The 20,057-nt window shown below is 40.8% G+C and overlaps 2 protein-coding genes across 3 annotated transcripts in view; both read left to right on the top strand.

Annotated features, from left to right (window-relative positions):
* h6pd (hexose-6-phosphate dehydrogenase (glucose 1-dehydrogenase)) overlaps window positions 1–5,088 on the top strand; it is a 75,095-nt gene extending 70,007 nt beyond the window's left edge. The window contains exon 6 of the mRNA XM_068016983.1: window positions 333–5,088. Within this exon, the coding sequence (XP_067873084.1) occupies window positions 333–1,702 (1,370 nt within the window). The 3' untranslated portion in view covers window positions 1,703–5,088. The remainder of the gene's footprint in view (window positions 1–332) is intronic.
* Window positions 5,089–10,177: 5,089 nt separating this feature from the next.
* The window catches only part of spsb1 (splA/ryanodine receptor domain and SOCS box containing 1), an 86,340-nt gene continuing 76,460 nt past the window's right edge, over window positions 10,178–20,057 (top strand). The window contains exon 1 of one of the 2 annotated variants that reach the window (XM_068016980.1): window positions 10,178–10,196. The gene's annotated coding sequence lies outside the window, so the exon portion shown is untranslated. Of the gene's footprint in view, window positions 10,197–16,754; window positions 16,911–20,057 lie in introns of those variants that run through there. The other variant, XM_068016979.1, reaches the window with a different exon arrangement.

Raw genomic sequence — 20,057 nt, 5'->3', positions numbered from 1 at the left:
GGAGAGCAGACGGGAAAATGGAGTTGAGGCAGCAGATCAGCCATGATCGTATTGAATGGTGGTCAGGCTCGAGGTTCCTGTTCCTATTTCTATTTCTTATATTTCTGATGTCTGTGAATTGGCATACGCGTTTCCTACATTGCAACGAAGGCGCGACTTCATTGGCTGTAAAATGCTTTCAGACATCCTATGGCCGTAATGGTGCTATATAAATTCAAGTCTGTCTTTCTGGTTGAAGTGTGGATCAGCAGCACTGTGCATAGTGTCACTTGTGTTCACATACATCATTTGTCGTCTGTATATAATCAGTCAATTTTCTGTCTGTGTTCCAGGTGTAGCGATGTTCCTAGACAGCCCTCAGTGGGATAATGTGCCTTTTATACTGACTGCTGGAAAAGCACTGGATGAGAGAGTTGGCTATACTCGAATTGTGTTCAAAAACAAAGCTTTCTGCCTCCAAAATGAGTCAACAAGAAAAGCTGAATCCAGTCTATGCAAACAGAGACAAATAATCTTTTATGTAGGTCATGGAGACTTGAATTTTCCAGCTATTTTGGTCAGTAAAAACCTGTTCAAACCAGTGATAAATGCATCGAGCTGGAAACAAGTGACAGAATTTCCAGATGTCCATATGTTTGGCCTTCCCTTATCAGACTATTATATCTACACCCCTGTGATGCAAAAGGATGCTTACACGTTGTTAATACCACAGATTCTTCAGGCTAAACGAGACTCATTTGTCAATACCGAGGATCTTTTAGCATCGTGGAGAGTCTGGACACCACTGCTTAAAGAGTTTTCCAGGGAGAGCCCACGTCTTTACCCTGGTGGGTCACAGAATGGAGATTTACTGGATTTCACAGTTGCAGGGAGAGTGGTATCCTTTAGCACCCCAGACCATGTGGAGATCATATCGCAGAGCTCCAGCCATCAAACTGCAAAGGATTACAAGGTGATAGGGTCGCAGTTCCAAGGGAATAAGTTGGTCCATGCAAACACAGAGGAACTAATTGCTAAACTGGCTTCCTACCTACATCAAACAGCTCAAGCAACTGTGCAAGAACTTGGGAAATTCCATCTTGCTGTGTCAGGAGGCTCAAGCCCAATCGGCTTGTTCCAGAGGTTGGCTGCGCATCATTACACGTTCCCTTGGAAACAAACCCACTTTTGGATGGTGGATGAACGGTGCGTTCCACTTATTGATGCTAAATCGAACTTCAGAAGCTTACATGACAACCTGCTGAAGCACTTCAAGATTCCTTATGTCAACATTCACCCAATGCCCGTCCACATGAATCAAAGGCTCTGCGTTGAGGACGACAATGGCACAGACCTCTACACAAATGAAATCAAAATGTTGGTTAATGGAACAAGTTTTGATTTTGTTTTATTGGGGATGGGTGCTGATGGCCATACCGCCTCTCTATTTCCAAACAGCCAGGCTCTAACTCTTGAAAACAAACTGGTTCTGTTTTCAGAAAGCCCGGTCAAACCGCACCAGAGGATGACCCTTTCTTTAACTGCAATAAACAAATCAAAAAATGTCGCTGTCTTAATAACCGGAAAGAGCAAGCATCCAATTGTCAATAAAATGAAGAAGGCAGTGGAGAAACCTCAGACGTGGCCTATAACAATGGTCCAGCCCTCACATGGTAAACTTGTTTGGTTTATTGACTACGATGCACTATTTGACCAAGGCTAATGAGATGGCATTCTGACTATCTGCCCTCTTGACCCGAGTTTAAATCTTGTGGCAGGACAAATTTTCTGAAGTTACTCTTTGCTATTGAAGTGGTATTTTTATTCTTGGGGAGGAATGTGTGGGGGCTTATTCTGGCTACAACTATCAAATCAGCAGACCATTTTAGAATAACTTAACAAGCAATGAATATGTTAGGGTAGATTTTCATCTTCGCTAAAGTTGAATGCTCGCTGTGGAACCCACCTGGTTTCCTTTCTGTTGATTTCAGCCGGGGGTGTGTTCTTAAAGCGGGCTGGAAATCCACTGCAGCAGATCCCAACACCCAGGCGGTGAAACCAAAAATAATTCCCAGTATCATATGGCAATGAATCCACAGTCTTTGCTACATTTTCTTAAATGTTCAAATGGTGCCATCTTCACCTGTAGGCATGATTGAAACTTGGGGCAGCCTTGTAGTCAACTGTGATTATGGTTCAGATTTCTGGTGACAGACCCCTTTTATAAATTAAACATGATGCTTTTTGTAAACCTGTTGCTCCCAAACATTTAACCAGGATAAGAGGCACATATTTTCTCTGAATGTCACCTAGGTCTCTTCTTTCTCAGGTATCCTTTTTGAAAAGAAGCCGGGGGCATTTAACCACAGCTACATTGATAAGGGAAGAGGCATATAATGCAATTTACAAAATACAGATGCTGATCAGTATTTTCCTTTTATCCAACATTCAGTGCTGTCAGCAGACTTTGGCTGAGGTTCTGGAAGTCATTACCAAAAGCACTGACTTATGTGATCTCAGCAATCACAGTATTGTGATTTATGTACCCGGCATTAGAAGATATTTTAGTCAAAATGGGCAATATGTAGTGGAAACTTCAAAAGGGAGAGCAGGAAGGCTCTCTCTGCTAGCGAAGAGACTCGCCCAATACAAACAGTGGGTGTGGCATCGGGGGTTAGAACCCTATCTCTGACTTACATGGGGACAGAATGTTCTCCAGAATGCCAGTTGATGAAGGATAGAACTGGAGCCAATCTTTACACACATTTATATTTATTTACAGAGTTACACATTACAAACATACACCTCCTAACCCAACAAACACAGTTTCAGTCTGTCTATTTATAGGGATTCAACTGAATCACCAGTTAATGCCCACCACTGCCTACAATTTAACACAATTAATATACAATTAACAGAGAGCCATGTTGTGTCTGCCGTTGTATTTTGTATTTAGGGCAAATGATTTAGCGCGAGGTTTGAAACAGCCCCTGGAATGAGACTTGATGTCCAAGTATGACAATTTTGCACTGAATGTTACAGAGGCACTGAAACTGCCAATTTGTGAGTGATCTTGGAGGGTAACCAATCTGCTCCCTTAGCCATATTTTAGGGAAGAGTACAGTTAACATGAGCAAGCTGGACATTCCTTAAACTCCAATCCTCTTCCTCCAGTGGTGGTGAATATGTACAAGTTGCCTTTCCAGTGATAGGTTTGTGTTATTATTAAGTTGTGTTGGGACATTGCTTTATTCTGCTTTTGTTCATGATTTGAAATCTTTCGTTATTGAGCTGTGTCTGGTTAACTTTAATTGTGAAATGTTCACTTTGGTACATGCCACATATACGATACATTTTGATTTGACATGTGGCTTTGCCTCAGTGTGAAGTACTTCATCACGAAGATCCTTGAATTGAATTTGTTTAACTGCAACCATGGCAAAGCAAAGTTCAACAAGTTCCCGGGTGGTTGGCTTTTTGTTGTTAAGACTGAACAAGTGCTTTAGTTTTCCAGGCCAGGAATAACTGCTGCATTTATTGATGTAACATACTGCACTTCAAAGTTTAACAATGTTTGTGAAATGATTTGGGACATCTCTGAAGACCTGCATTTATACAGCACCTTTCACGACCTCAGGACATTCCAAAGCGCTTTACAGCCAATTAAGTATTTCTGAACTGTCCTCTGCTGTAATGTAGGGTACGTGGCAGCCAATTTAGGCACAGCAAGATCCCACAAACAGCAATGTGACAATGAGCAGATAATTTGTTTTGTGATGTTGATTAAGGGATAAAAATTGGCTGAGGCATGGGCAATAACTCCCTTGATTTTCTTCAAAATAGTGCCCTGGGATCTGTTAAGTCCACCTTAGAGAGAGCAGACAGGGCCTCGGTTTAAAGTACTTCACTGGAGTATCAGCCTGGATTCTGTGCTCAAGTCTTTGAGGAGGGACTTAAACCCAAAACTTTCTAACTCAGAAACGAGAGAGCTACCACTGAGCCTGGACTGACCTGAGAGATGTAATAACGCGCTGTATAAATGCAAATCATTCACTTAGTCCATTTGGGCATACTGTCCATTCATAAATTTAAATAAACAGTTTGGTGTGTGAACTTAACTTTTAAAAGATCTTAATTCACTCCGTCCTTAATCTACAATGAATTTTCAGTTCATAATTGTACAATTCAGTAATCTTACCTATGTCCCAGTGAAAATATTACCTCAGGTGTACACTTTGAAGATTAACTGTGAGTTTAAATGTTTGCTGCACTGATGCTGTTGTTACTGTCCTGTCATAATGTCATGTTTGGTAATGAAAGTGTGACTTTGCTTGTGTTCATCAGTTGACATCTGGTAAAAGATAAAAGTTGGAAGAAAATGAGGGCATTGGAGAATTCACTGGAATTCTGGAGGGTGGAGGATAAAAAGCCTGGTCAGATTGGTGTAGCTCTGTGAATCAGATCCTGTGCCAAGGATCAGCAGTCCTGCCTGCAGATTCTAGCCTATGTTGCATTCACAATTGGACTCCGAGTTGGTAGACTGCCTTGGGTACCAAGCAGAGAAGTGCTGGGAATTAAGTGAGGAATCGGACAGCACTTCCAAGTGGTCAACCAATATTAACGGTGGCTCACAGAGAACTACAGCATTCTCCTAAATCAAGGGGATCTTTTGAAATGAAGGGGGTGCTATTACAGAAGGGCAAAAAGTTGCAAGTTATTCCAGAAGAAGTGACCTTAACAGTACTGCATTCTGCTGATAGTGTTGTTTTGGAAGACTTGCAGTTGGTGCCCAGTGACAGCTTTAGAATTACTGGGACCTACATGTTTGTTATGTAGAGATTTTGTGCAAAAAAACTACTGTACTTTCTGCCCTAATGAAAACCAATTACTTTAAATGGTGAGTAAAATTTTGTGGGTCCATTTTTGAGCAAATGTTTTTCATCAAGATGCAATTATCTGTGAAAATGTATTTTTTCATTTGGGTATTTTTAAGTGTTTTCAGAATTTCTTGACGGATTTGTTTTTATAGTGACTGACAATCTGTACAGTTGTTTGCATCAACAATGACAACGGTTGAAAAGTTAAATAAAGATTTTATTTTTAATGCTATTTGATTTTTGGTGTGTGTTCATGAAAGTGAGCGGCTGTCTGCTTTTGAAAAAACTACTTGTTGACCATTGTTCAGTCACAGACCACTTGCAGTCGAACATACCCTGTTTAGTGATCCAGCAAAGCACATCAGACTTTATTCACAATAAACATCACAAGTTAGATCTGTGAGACCCACAATTAATAGTCACGTAATAGCTTGCCATGCGCTGCACGGCAGTAGGAGAACAACTACGGTCCTAATTTAACAGAAAATTTGATGTGCTTGAAACCTCAACCTGCCTTTTGTCTTTTCAGCTCTTGACAGACTGCTGTGTATTCCCAGCATTTTCTGTCTCTGTTTCACAAGCAACATAACCTTGTTTCATTCATAACCTGTACTTAGTCTTCCGAATCCCCACTCATGCTTCAGCATCGTAACAATCGGACTGAGTTCAGACTCAGAAAGACCTCCGTATTTGTGCAGTATCCTGATGCGTGTCTGTTCCATCTCACCTGAGTGAATAATTTAACACCAAAGCGTGTTAAATTGAAGATCTTTGTTTCAATCTGATTTCATTGGACAACATAAATTTGGTACAAATTACTATCAAGTGGCTCCTCTCACTTTATCTCATAGCCAATATCAACACATTACATTTATATAGCACCTTTTAATATAGTAAAATGTCCCAAGGAGTGTTATCAAACAAAATTTGACACCGAGCCACATCAGGAGATATTAGGGCAGTTGACCAAAGCTTGGTCAAAGAGGTAGGTTTTAAGGAGTGCCTTAAAAGAAGGGAGAGAGGCGGAGAGGTTTAGGGAGGCAATTCCAGTGCTTAAAGCCTAGGCAGCTGAATGCATAGCCGCCAATGGTGGAGCAATTAAAATTGGGGATGCTCAAGGAGGCCAGAATTAGATGAGCGCAGATATCTCGGAGGGTTTTGGGGCTGGAAGAGATTACAGAGATAGGAGGTGAGACCATGGAGGGGTATGAGCATAAGGACGAAGATTTTAAAATCGAGCATGGAACAAAACATTATGAGCTACAAATTACGTATCGTACTGACCCAATTGGGGATGATGTGAGATCTACTGGAGTTATTTCAGCTGGTTACACTCAGCGGAGACAGGACTCGTCCTTAATGGCTGCATCGCACTCCAATACAACACAATGTGATCTTCCCTGAAATCTGCTCAGATCAAATAGTTCTACATTTACATTTCTTTATGGAGTGAATTTCTTCATCATTAATGTCAGCGTGGGCAACACTGGTTTTACCTTTTTACCTACTGCCAGTGTTCAGGGTTTCTCCCATCACACTTGACCCAACTTTATGTCAACAAAACATTGACAGATCTTTGCCTTCGTTGACGCAAATCTTATATCCCGAAGCATGGAGCAAATGGGGTAGCAGGATATATTTTACGGAGATATTTTGCACTGAAATGATGCATATGATGTCAACCTGTTCAATAGGCAGAAAACTGAGATGTTGGGTATTGTAGTTCAGGCCAAAACTATATATTGAGTCAATATTCAGAAATGAAATGAATACAGTAGGAGAACGTTTTAACTTGCTGACCAGTTATTACTTAACTGGAAAGTAGAGTTCTGGAGCAAGATCTTTAGCCCCCACTGAGGGCAGAAAGGAAGGCAGGCGGACGCAGGATTTTGTGCCGGCCTGCTGTTGGTTCCCTAGCCCCAGCCCCCGGGCCATTTTCCTGGAGGCAGGATGGGGGGGATCAAGGCAGGGATACCTGCCTGAAAGCAGCGGGTAGCCTATTAAGCCACTTAAAGGCTTAATAAGGCTTATTAACGGAGGCCGACTGAGATTTTCTAGTCGGCCTCCAGGACCTCGTAGGTGGCAGGAGATGGTTTACCTGCCTGGAGGGGGTCTTCTGGTGGCAGACGGGGGCGGTGGTGGGGGGGGGGGGGTGCTTGGTGCCAGCACTCCAGGCAGGCCTAGATGCCCACCTTGCCTGCCTGGGTGCAGCAGAAGCTGCAGGTTGCCCTTCACCACCCTCCCCATGTACACCCCCCACCCCACAGTGGTGGCCCGGCTGCACAGGTTATTTTTTATTTTCAATTTGAAAATGTTGGAGAGGGCACCTCCATTTTGAATCAATCTCTCACTCTCACTCTCACTCTCACTCTCTCACTGACCTGCCAAGGCATCCTGCAGCTGCTTTCAAGCTGAACGGCCTCCTATTGGCCCACCAGTTTGGGGAGCCTGCCTGTCATCTCAATTGGATGGCGAGCCCATCCTCTGGCCACTAATTGGCCAAATCGTAGAAAATCACAATTAGTGACTGTTTCCGACACATTGAGGGCTTCTCACCCCCATTTGAGCCTGACAGGGGGGTTCAGAAGTCCTTGGCGAAAATCCTGCCCCTGGAGTCTGAATTCTTTTCTGTTAATAGTTCTTCAATGATCTTTTACTGAATCTGGGTCTCCCGGGGTTTTGTCTCACTGCAGTGATATAGAAATATGGTTAAAATGAGTGAACAGATGTCCAAAAGTCTCTCAGATAGATCCCTCTGAAATGGCGAGCAGCTGAGCCTGGTAATTACAACCATTTAGATAATTTCAAGGTTCTAGATAGCAGATATTTGATTTTGAGATATGGGCAACATTGACTGGGACAGAATTACTGTCTATCTGTAGTTGCCTTGAGAAGGTTGTAGGCCTTCTCCTTGAACTGCTGTAGTCTGTGTAGACAAAATAGTTAAGAAAAAGATAATTCCAGAATATAAGCTTAAATTAAAATATGTGCATAGGACAAGAGGACACAGGTTCACACCTGTTAAAGGTGAATTATAAGATTGCGAGTGTCATCCCAACACGTGAAATAGAATCCCAGATAGAGCAGTGGAGGACAAACTGCTGGAATTGTTTCAGAAATATTCAGATGCTGGAATGGAGAGGTGGGGGAAGACTGCAAGCTCTTTCTGGTTGGATGAACTAAGGTGGGCTGCATGTTCTTTCTCATCTGCAATTATCTCGTGATCTTGTAAATTCACAACCTCACTCATGAGGATGGCTGGAATTCATCTGAGTGCAGCTCTCAGGGTAATTAGAGATCGTCACCCACGTTGCGAGAATACATTTTAAAGGTTTTGTTCTCGAACTACAGCAAAGACACATGATTCAGGCAAAGTAGAAAGAGACCTTTGCTCTGTCCCATGATGCACCTGATCTGGATCTGGCAGCAGTGATGGAAAAGGTAGAACAGGATTAGGTTGTGTGCCAAGGAGAAACTGATGATTATCAAGACGTCACTCGTGACCATGGGAGGTGATCCCAGTTCCCGGGAATGTTTAGTGCCTGCAGAGGAGGCAGCTGCCCAGGTTACTGGCACTGACCCAAGTTTTCAAACACAAAGCCTATTACCAGCAATACTGAGCCAAGTTATTCCAAAAGACCTGCTTTTAACCCGGATGCAGATTGAATTTGTGTAAAATACTGACTTGAGAGTTTGGAAAATTGGTGAATGAACACAACTGTACCATTTATCTCACATGCCAAATACATTAATGGGGAAAATAGGCAATATTTATGCGACATTAAATGGTTATTAATGAAGATGTAGGCCACTTTGTTGAATATTCAATTTGTTTTTAAGTAGATTGTTTTTATTCAGCATCATAGAAACTTACAGTACAGAAGGAGGCCATCCAGCCCATCATGCTGTGCTGTCTCTTAGAATAGTCGTGCTTAGTCCCACAGCTCCACTTTTTGTCCATAACCTGTATGTTGCTCATCGCCAAGTACCTGTCCTACTCCCTGCAAATTCTGTTTGATAATACCCTTTGAGACATTTTACTACATTAAAGGCACTATATAAACGCAGGTTGTTGTTCTCCGGAGATGTAAACCTCCTTTATCTTGCCCGCATTCTCCCTTCGCACCTGGGTTATGGCACCCAGCCCAAGTACCCATTCTTCACAGGTAAGGCTAGTTAATTGGTGATGGCCAGCTGTTTGACTTGGGAGGGCATCACAGCAGAGCCCAATTCTCTTCTCACCCGACATCGATGCATGCTCCCATTCCAGCAAGAGCCACAAGACAACAATCAGGGACAGAAACCCTGGTTTATTATTTATTATTCCCTTCCCTAATCCAGGGAGAAATCGGAGCAACAGAAACTGCTCAGCACTGCCTGGAAAGGTAACAGTGACATACTACATTACTAGACCGGCCTTTAACTCCTAGCTTTGGAACCTACATGAAGGGGATATGGTGTGCTAAAGTGGTTAAACAGATTTGAGTATTCATTATGAGAGAATGCAGAGAAGAGACCAGATGTTTTGAACCAGCTTAGAAGGAACGTTGGAGGTGAATCGACAGTGGTCATATTTAGAAGATCTCATTGCAGCTGTGGTGGGATTTAAGCGAGGATTCTAATCAGTGGCAGTCCACTCTTCCTGCTCTGTGTTGCTATCATATTTAAAAAATAAAATTCTTCCATTTTGAATGTGTGGAAACAAGACTGCCATTATTCTACATACACTTAAGTACTTTTTAGAGAATTTACAATGGAATTGTATTGGATAATTGCACACAGAGGCCAAATTTACTACTATTGTCGTTAAATGAAACATTAATACCTGTACACTTGTGTAATAGATTACGCCAGCAGGTGGCAGTGTGTCCACATTAAAGTTAAATAGCCTCAAATTCCAGGCAGGATCACTGCCATCTCTTTTATTGGACAGAATACATTAAATATTTATAGCAACCAGGAAACAGCAAAGAAAAACATTTACATAATTACTGCTGTTCCTTCTATTTACGAAACTGAGTTCACTGGTTCAATTATATTAATGCAAATGTCCTTTTGTGACTTTTTCAGCTGTGAGAATGCTGAGTTCTCCAGTCATTTATTTAAAATATTACGGCACCAAAATATAAATATAAAATACACGGTTTAAGACCTCAATTATTTCTCATTACAAAAATGAAAATGTGAGGAATGCCTACTCTTTAGAAGAGACGTAACAATCCATCGTTCAAAAGCAAAATACTGTGGATGCTGGAAATCTGAAATGAAAACAGAAAATGCTGGAAAGCCTCAGCAGGTCTCGCTGGATCTGTGCAGAGAGAAACAGAGTTAACGGTTCAGGTCAGTGATCTTTCATCAGATGAAGATGAGGAGAGAAAATGCACCATAGTCACAGTCACCAAAGATGCCACTTGTGATTTTGGTTAGGGATGTTTTGGGATTTGGTATTTTTTTATTAGAAAAATGGAAACTTTTCTGGAAGTGAGGAAATACTTAACAAATAAACTGGCACAGTAGGATTAGTGTAGGGTTACTAATGCCACTGATGGAGAAAAGCTAAAGAGCAGTACAGATTAAGTGAAGGTGCTGAATGAAGCACTCGGCTAGTCGCACCAATGTAGGTGCACAATTAGGCTTCCCTTACCTCCCCTGACTCTCACTATCTATGAGCAATGGCACTGGGGACTCTACTATTAAGATTAAAGATCTTGATGCATAAATGGTGTTTAACGTTTGTCATAATAAAAGCTAACAGTATCAGTCATTAAATATGATACAAGCTGATGGTTTAATAGATATTGACAGTAGAAAGCCTAATTAAGTAGTACTGGAATACAATAGAAGTCACCTAGCAGAAAATATGTTACCTGTTGCTTCATTGCTGTGTCCCTAACTATCCATTACTGTGTCGTTTTTACAAGTCACAAATAAAAAGGTAGGTTGATGCAATATTGCCACTGGGATTGTAACAGTTCTTTAAATTCCAGCCTTGTTAACACAGGGGATAGTGGATCATATTTATAAAATGTATAGTGTAGGAGGAGGCCATTCACCTATCTTACCTGTGTCAATGCCAGCTCTTCAACTGAGAGCTGTCTGATCTAATCCCATCTCACTGCAGTTTCTCCATACCTTTTTATATGCTTCCATTTTCAAATGCTTATCTAGCTCTGCAATGCATTGCCTGAAAAGGTGGCAGAAGCAGCTTAAATAATAAATTTCAACAGGGAATTGAATAAATACCTGAAAAGGTAAATTTGCTGGGACTAATTGGATAGCTCTTTCAAAGAGCCGGCACAGGCACGAAGGGTTGAATGGCCTCCTATACTGTATCGTTCTATGATTCTCTGTTAAATGATGCTGTAATGTCTGCCTCAATAGCCCTTTATGATATTCCATTCCATATCACTCTAAAATTGCACACTGGGCTAAACTTTCTCAGAGTCTGATAGATTAATGCATTAATAAGGTATAAAAGTCATCATGCAGTGCACTTTGCCCATGAATATTCACACATTTTTGCACTGGATAAAAAATGGACACTTGGTCCAGAATAATATTGCAACCAGAAGACTTATTGTTAATCTTAAGCTTTTCTCATCTGTCCTTTGGGGGGAAAAGAATTCCTTTGCACTTGTTCTGTAGCAAAACTCATAAACATGTTTATGATGTCAGTGCGAGTGGAAAATCTTCTCCTGGACACCAGTAGGTGGCAGTGTGCCCACATTAACGTTATTAACCACAAATTTGACCAGAAAAGTGCTTTCCATTCCAGGCAGGATCACTGCCATCTCTTTTATTGGACACAGTACATTAAATATTTATAGCAACCAGGAATGAAACCAGGGAACAGCAAAAAGAAACATTTACATAATCACTGCTGTTCCTTCTATTTCAGAAACTGAGATCACTGGTTCAGTAATATAAACGCTAGTGTCCTTTTGTGACTTTTTCAGCTGTGAAAATGTTGAGTTCTCCCGTTATTTATTTAAATATTACAGGACCAATATATAGATATGAAAATGCAAGGGGGAGGCACCCATTAAAATAAATAAATGATTTCCTATCAGAAAAATAAAAATAGGAGGTTAATCCTGCACTTGAGAACATATATAACAATGCAGTGTTCAATCTAGTTCAAGTCCAGGTCAGTTAAAGGCAATTTAATTATAATTGTGCATGGAATGTACTACTTAGGAAATAGAACAAAGAAATCAAGGACATGATGATCTTGCAAGGTTTAGCAAGGTTAGTACACTCCTATGAAGGAAGAGTAGAAATATCTGGGTGAAGGTTTTAAAAATTAATTGTTATGATGAATGAAATAAGGGCCAGTTATTTAATAAGAGCAAAATACTGCGGATGCTGGAACTCTGAAATGAGAACAGAAAGGGCTGGAAATACTCAGCAGGTCTGGCAGCATCTGTGTAGAGAGAAACAGAGTTAACGTTTCAGGCCTGTGATCCTTCATCAGAACTGGTAAAAGTTATAAATTTAACAGTCTTTGAGGAGGTGAAAGGGGGGAAGGGAGGAAGAAGAACAAGAAGGAAGGACTAGGACGGAGAGGGGGGGGTGGTGGGTAGACATTAAATGACAGATGTCATGGAACAGATGCAAATGGAGTACTAAATAGTTGTAGCGAAAGGCAAAGCATGAGCCCAGAGAGAGTGTTAATGACAGAATAATGAACAGCTTTGTACTACAGCAAAAACATGAAAAATAAGTTGAAGACGAGCACATGGTTATAAAGAAAGAAGAAAATATATATATAATTAATAAATAAATAATCAAAAAATAATGGGGCTCATGGTCTGAAATTATTGAACTCAATATTGAGTCCAGAAGGCTGTAGAGTGTCTAATCGGAAGATGAGATGCTGTTCTTCGAGCATTATTTAACATGACTGAAGCTGGCTGTGTATTATATGTTAACAATTAAGGGTGTAATCCAATTGAATAATCTTTAGAATTGAACAGTTACTGATTGGAATATCCTTGCCAATGGATGTTGTCCCTCCTGTGCTGTCTAATAAATGCGCAGTTCTATTAATTCTTAGTGAGTTTGATAGGTAGGCTGTAGCAAGGCTGGATGGAGTGTTGCATTCTCAGCAAGATCCAAAGTTTATTGTAATACTAATCTGATGACCATATAGCAGAATGGAAGTACACTGGCCTTTCTTGTGAAATTACGTTTTAGTAGAAAATCTTAACACCCATCTGCCGTGTTTTATATCCTAAAGGTATGTTAGATGTGCCTCATCGTTACAAACTTGTGACTACAGTTCTATTGTGGTTCGTCCATGCCTGAATGCTAACTTACTGTCCTAATTTTTTAAGTAGTGCCCATTCTGGTGGGATGACAGGAATCCTTTTTTCGTAGTGTACATCAGTGCCACATCTGTCCACAACCTGAAGAAGCGAATTGGCTTTCATTTGTACGTCTTGTTGGGAATGCAGCAATCCTGTGTCGAGCTGCTTAATGTAACTATCTTGAACTTCCTGCTTTTTACGTTTCATCAAATTCTCATTCAGCTAACCTGAATTTGATAACTTCCTCTACTGTAAAAGGGTTTTAGTGTGTGCAGCACTTGAATCTTTATTAACACGTAACTAGCATTTAAAGAATAATTGTACATCAACAACATAATCAGGTCACTGATCTCATATCTTGGAATAAAAGTGTAGGAGCACCTGAATCTTTTGCTTAAATCAACAATGACTATAATTTGTATTTATGTAACATTCCTAATATAGAGCAGTGCCTCACAGTGCTTTAAAAGGGGGAAAAGAACAAGGGGAAAGATTAACAGGGAAGAATTGAAAGTGTAGTGGAAGATGTATGTTTTGAGACACCTTGTAGAACTAATACGACAGAATGGGTTTGGAACAGAATGCCGAAGAACAGGATGTAACTCAGATCTCACTTCCCCCTGGATTATCCCGACACTTACCCCGTCTTTAAATTTTGAGTATTCCAGAACAAGATACAATTCCCTAACAGGGATAGCCAAAAAGTTAATTTACGTTAAAGTACATCCAGTGTGAACTTTCATTGATGAAAGTCTCACTGATGAAACTGGCATTTTCTACTTTGGGTATTGTCTCTTCCTGTCAAAAGCAGCAGTTAGAGGGGGTTGTCCCCCCACTTCCACCCCCCCCCTCCCCCCCCACTGCCCACGTCCCCCAGGCCCGCCCCAGAGCTACATCAAAGGAGATGCCACATCAGTACTCACAGTTGGTCATTTTTTTGCATTATTTGGCCTAACAAGGTGATAAACAGGATTTTATCCTTGCCTCGGTAGCTGAAGCTAAATATTCAGGGGTCTTCTTAGAAACTGGGGAAAAGCCTACACCATAACAAAGACAGTCAACTTGGTGCAGATTGACAAATTTTAGTTGGTTTCCATGACTACAAGGGAGCAGCGTTTCCACCTATACCAAAGTTAGTAGATCTGAGAAAGGGTCATTTGCACCCGAAGTGCGATTATGGCCATGGAACACATCACATCAACCTGCCCACTAAGGTCTGTGGCCAGAGGCACCGCATTTCTCCACTTGGCATCTAAGGAGGCCATCGGATGGATAACAAAACTAGACATCCCATTGTTATTTCTTGTCTTACAAAAGTAGTTGTACCAGGGTTGTAAATGTCCCTTTTTAAAACAGTTTAGAATAAAGGGAGGGTTGTTAAAGAACAATGGGAAAAGTGCAGCATTTGATTTTGCTGAGCAGATAATTCTTCTTTGTTACCATGAAAGCAGACCTCTAATTAAGAACCCTTTATTTCAAGTAGCTTGACTCAGAGCAAGTACGTCTTCCATGCTGAGTCATAGAAAGGTGGAAATCATTGTGCAGCCTACTGTGTCATGAAAAGTGAAGTAAATGGACTGCAGAAAAGAGAAAACAACAGCTGAGGCCAAGTGACTCATTGCTGTAATTTTCCTCTACGCTGCTCTTCTCTTTCTCTCTGATTTTTCTTTCCACGGGTACAGAAGGGGAGGAGTTGCAAAGCCCATCATGATTACTTTGTTGTGGGCATGTTACTTTTTCTCAGGTAATGTGGCACTGAGCTAGTCATGTAATAGATTATGTTCCTAACTTTTCCAAGTTCTGATGAACGGTCAGAGACCTGAGACGAATGCTCTATTTCTTACTCCACAGATGCTGCTAGACATGCTGAGTATTTTCAGCATTTTCTGTTTTTATTTCAGATTTCCAGCATCTACAATTTTGCTTTTGTATTACAGGTAGAGGTTGACTGGGTGTATTACTACATGTATTACGGGAGAGGTTTAATGGGTGCATTACAGTAGAGGTTGGTTGGGTGTATTACAAGGTGTATTATGGTAGATTTTGACTGAGTTTATTACTTGGTGTATCAAGGTAAAGGTTGACTGGGTGTATTACTCTGTGTATTATGGTAGATTTTGTGCAGGTGTTTTACACGGTGTATTATGGTAGATTTTGTCCGGGTGTATTCCTCGGTGTATGATTATAGATTTTGACTAGGTGTATTACTCGGTGTATTACGGTAGATTTTGAGCTGGTGTATTATGGTAGACTTTGAGCAGGTGTTTTATTCAGTGTGTTATGGTAGATTTTGACTGGGTGTATTACTCAGTGTGTTGTGGTAGATTCTGACTGGGTGTATTACTCGGTGTACTGTTGTAGATTCTGACTGGGTGTAATACTCAGTGTATTATGGTAGATTTTGAATGGGTGTTTTACTTGGTGTCTTATGGTAGATTTTAAGCAGATGTTTTACTCAGTATATTATGATAGATTTTGACCGGGTGTATTGCTCTGTTTATTGTGATAGATTTCGTCTGGGTGTTTTACTTGGTGTATGCAGTAGATTACAACTGGGTGTTTTACTCAATGTATTACGGTAGATTTAGACTGGGCATTTTACTCAGTGTATTATGGTAGATTTTGAGCAGGTGTACTAGTCGGTGTATTACAGCAGATTTTGACTGGGAGTTTTAATCAGTCCCTTAAGGTAGATTTTGACTGGGTGTTTTATTCTGTTTATTATGGTAGACTTTAAGTGAGTGTTTTACTTGGTGCATTATGGTAGCTATTGACTGCATGTATTACTTGGTGTATTACAGAAGATTCAGATTGGGTGTTTTACTCAGTGTATTATGGTAGATTTAGACCGGGTGTATTACTTGGTGTTTTACACACTATTATTATGATGGATTTTGACTGGGTGTTTTACTCAGTAGATTTAGACTGTGTGTTTTGCTCGGGGTATTGCGGTGTATTTTGACTGGGTATTTCACTCAGTGTTTTACGGTAGATTTAGACCGACTTTTACTCGGTGTATTATGGTAGATTTTGACTGGCTGTTTTACTCGGGGCTTTATGGTAGATTTAGATTGGGTGTTTTACTTGGGGTTTTATGGTAGATTTAGACTGGGTGTTTTACTCGGGATTTTACAGTGTATTTTGACCAGCTGTTTTACTCGGTGTATTATGGTAGATTTTGACCGGCTGTTTTACCTGGGGTTTTGTGGTAGATTTTGACCGGCTGTTTTACCTGGGGTTTTACAGTGTATTTTGACCGGCTGTTTTACTCGGTGTATTATGGTAGATTTTGACCGGCTGTTTTACCTGGGGTTTTGTGGTAGATTTTGACCGGCTGTTTTACCTGGGGTTTTACAGTGTATTTTGACCGGCTGTTTTACTCGGTGTATTATGGTAGATTTTGACCGGCTGTTTTACCTGGGGTTTTGTGGTAGATTTTGACCGGCTGTTTTACTTGGGGTTTTACGGTGTATTCACTCCGGCTGTTTTACCCGGGGTTTTACGGTGTATTTTGGTCGGCTGTTGTACTCGGTGTATTACGGTATGAGGGGTTGCTCCGGCTGCAAGGCGCAGCTCAGCGGAGTGAGCTGATAAAAGGTGGGGAGGGAGCGCGGGGACAGGAGGGGGGAAGAGTTTTTGCCGCCATAAACTGATGCTTGAGATCGGGGTTTTGCTGCAGAGAGAACACGGGGGGGCGGCAGAAAGGAAGACGCGGACATTTCAGCGACTTGGACTTTTCCCCGAGGTAACAATGTGTGTGAATGTATCTGTTTGCAGCAACATTGTAACCTTTCAGTGGCGGTGTTACTGAAGTGAATGGATACAAACTGTTCAGCGGAAATTCTCTCTTTAAAGCAGTTTAAAAAGGCTTTAACCGAGTTTTAATCTTAATAACTTGTTTTATTGAGGTTGGAGTTTGGCATTAAACCCACTTTTTTTTTAAATTTAAAAGAGTAAGTTTCCATCAAACTTCTAATGAGCTACTTGCCTTTTTTTTCTGGTAAATGTTTTATAATCTTCAGGCCGGCTGAATGCGAGCCAACTTGAGTTTAAAGATAGATGAACTTGTGACCCGGAATATCGGAGCCGGCCTGTCCTCCTTATGGGGAAGCTGATAAATGCTTCGAGTTTTTTTGTGTGTGTGTGTGTGTGTGAGAGATCCATCGCGGTTCATTTTAGTCACCTGGCAACCAGCCGCCCGCCCGCCGACTGGGGAATGTCTTTAGAAAAGTCTCTGAGCTGCTTTTGGAGCGAGTTCTGTGCCCGCTTGGCTGGGAAAGTCCTGCAGAGAGACTCTGCCCTTTCACTCTTGTTAAAATGCAAAACCCCGCTTAATGTGTGTAGCAACACTCATGTATCTTTAAAAAAAAAACACCGAGCATCGGTTTTCACTGCAGTTAGTCAGTTTTGCAGCTGTTATTTGCTTCGAAACATGTAAATGTATCTCTTTGCACAACTCAGTCCCCAGCTTCTAAGATGCGCGTGTTTTTTTTTAAACTGTGCAATTGATCTGTATTTTTGGCAATATGTGCTTGGATCTCCTAAGTGCTTCTAATAATAGAGCAACTGTGGAGGACCAAAGGGAGAGGAAGGGAAAGAATGTGGGAAGGCATGATAGTGCTTTGATGACCCTTATTCGGTTTGTCAATGTTAAGAGTGCAGAAATATTCTATTTGCACCCCCCCCCCCCCCCACCCCCAATCTAATCACCATTGCTTTTGATGTGAATTCCAGGATGAAATCAATAATTGTATAGATATCCAACTTTCTTAGATTGTATAATTTATTTGCTGGTACATTTTAACTAGCAGAAGTAATGGTAGTGACTGGGTAAGGGTGACTGTTGACTGCCATTACATCCAGGTATATTCCCTCAGTAGGACAGAGGGTGTGTGGCAGAATGTGTTGCTTGCTGACAACATGTAGAGTTTCCTCCAGTCGCCTTTTGGTCTGTGCTTTTGGATTAATGCATACGATACCTGCACTGGCAGTACTTAATGATCTATTGTACTTCTGGGTACCAGCAGATTTGTCATGTTTGCGTCATTGGCATTGGCTTTCTTTGTTCAAAAGTACTGTGAACTTGCGTGCATTGGGCCACTTACATCCTTGAGGGGTTGTACAGTATGGAATAATGTTACATTGGGAACACAACTTGTTGCATTTATTTTAAGAGCACATTTCACAGGACTGAGAATCTCCAGTTCTGGTCATGTAGGGTTGAAATGTTTCACTGTTTATTACAGCTGCAGTATAACATAGTTTGTGACTGTGTTAGAATTGCAGCAATTCTAAAATTGCAGTGTTAACTCTTTAATAAATGTTTTTCAGGCTGTTTTTGTTTGATCATGCATTCCTTGGGAGCTCAAAGTTCCTGGAGGGAGGTTTTCATTTTTTTTCAGGGTGTTTGTACACTGCAGTCACCTGAGCAGTATTGTTGCTTTTATATTTGTACACTCAAAAAACAGAATCTGGGAGTATAAATACAACCTCAAACACTTCAAAAAGGATTGTTTGCCCTTCCCTGTTTAAATGTGGAGATTGGCTATAGGTGGTCCTGTCCACATAATGTCTATGATTGGTCTCTTGTCCCTAAGACCAGGGTATGGGAACATTTTGTTTTATTATTTAGTGACGTTAGATCATTGGGGCAAATCTATTTTTTAAAATTGTTTTCAGCTAGCTGTGTCTCCAGGTGCATTTCATTTCTCTTGATGACCAAAATGCAGAATTGGCTGCACAATTGGACCTTGACAGTCTATGTACTTGGGAGGAAACATCTGTCCTAAATGGGATTTCTTTGTAAGTCAGAAAGTTACTTGGCGTCTACAACAGGTTGTTTGAAATGGATGTGCGGATTGATGAGCAGTGGAATAGACTAGGGAATTATATGGAGGAAATGGTGAACATCAAGATATTAACACTTCCCCCTCTGAAAAGTGTGGGATCCCTCACCTCACATGGTATGGGAATCTGTTAAATATTTGCATCAAGAAATGGATATATACAACACTGAAAACATTCCATGGCAGAAATTGCAGCTCCAGTTGTTTGCTCCATTTTAGTTTTGGCAGAAGATCCAAATTCTACGCATGAAGGAGGATTTGCATTATCCACATACATCACATCTGGAGGGTTTATCAAAGGGCAGCACATGGATCCAAAAGTCCCATTGCACATCATATTCAAGTTCTTAAGTTATTAACCCCTTGTGGACTGATTCTATTGTATTGCTTTGATTCAATATGTTAGAGTCAGTTATACAGCACAGAAACAGGCCCTTCAGCCCATCGTGTCTGTGCCGGCCATCAAACACCTAACTATTCTAATCCCATTTTCCAGCACTTGGCCCATTGCCTAAGGAATTCTTGAAGATCAAACCAATGCATGCATTCTCTCATCAGCCACCTCTTCTAAAACTGTGGCTCTTTAACCTGTAATATATCTGACTGTTTAGTTAGACTGTTAGTCTTGGCCTAGTTATGTTCTGCTGTTAGTGTGGTATCTTCCACCTTTTCTTGGTTTAGCAATTTCTGTATTCCTATTGAGCTGCTTTAATATTCTTTAATAGTGTTTGGGCTGAGATAATGGAAACTAATATGAAAAGATATTTTGGGCTATTGTCCAATGAATTTGCCAGCTTGCCCCAGGTGAATAAATTGTGAATCCAGAAATGCAATTTGCCACGTCTGATTAGTAAATAAGAAATGAGTAATAGACACTGTTAGGCATGTGATCTCAATGCTCAAGCACATAATATGTACGTGTGCTCTTTCATATGTCTGTTTGGTCGAATGGTTACACAACGTAGAGTGAGTTTTTATTATTGAGTCTTTACTTTCACACTAAATGATGGTAGATGTTAGTTAAATGTACATTTACCTGTATTGTG

This window comes from Heterodontus francisci, chromosome 37 (assembly GCF_036365525.1).
Source record: "Heterodontus francisci isolate sHetFra1 chromosome 37, sHetFra1.hap1, whole genome shotgun sequence".
In the NCBI taxonomy this organism is placed as follows: domain Eukaryota; kingdom Metazoa; phylum Chordata; class Chondrichthyes; order Heterodontiformes; family Heterodontidae; genus Heterodontus; species Heterodontus francisci.
Note: the sequence above shows the minus strand (reverse complement) of the source record. Positions and strands in the feature narration are given on the sequence as shown.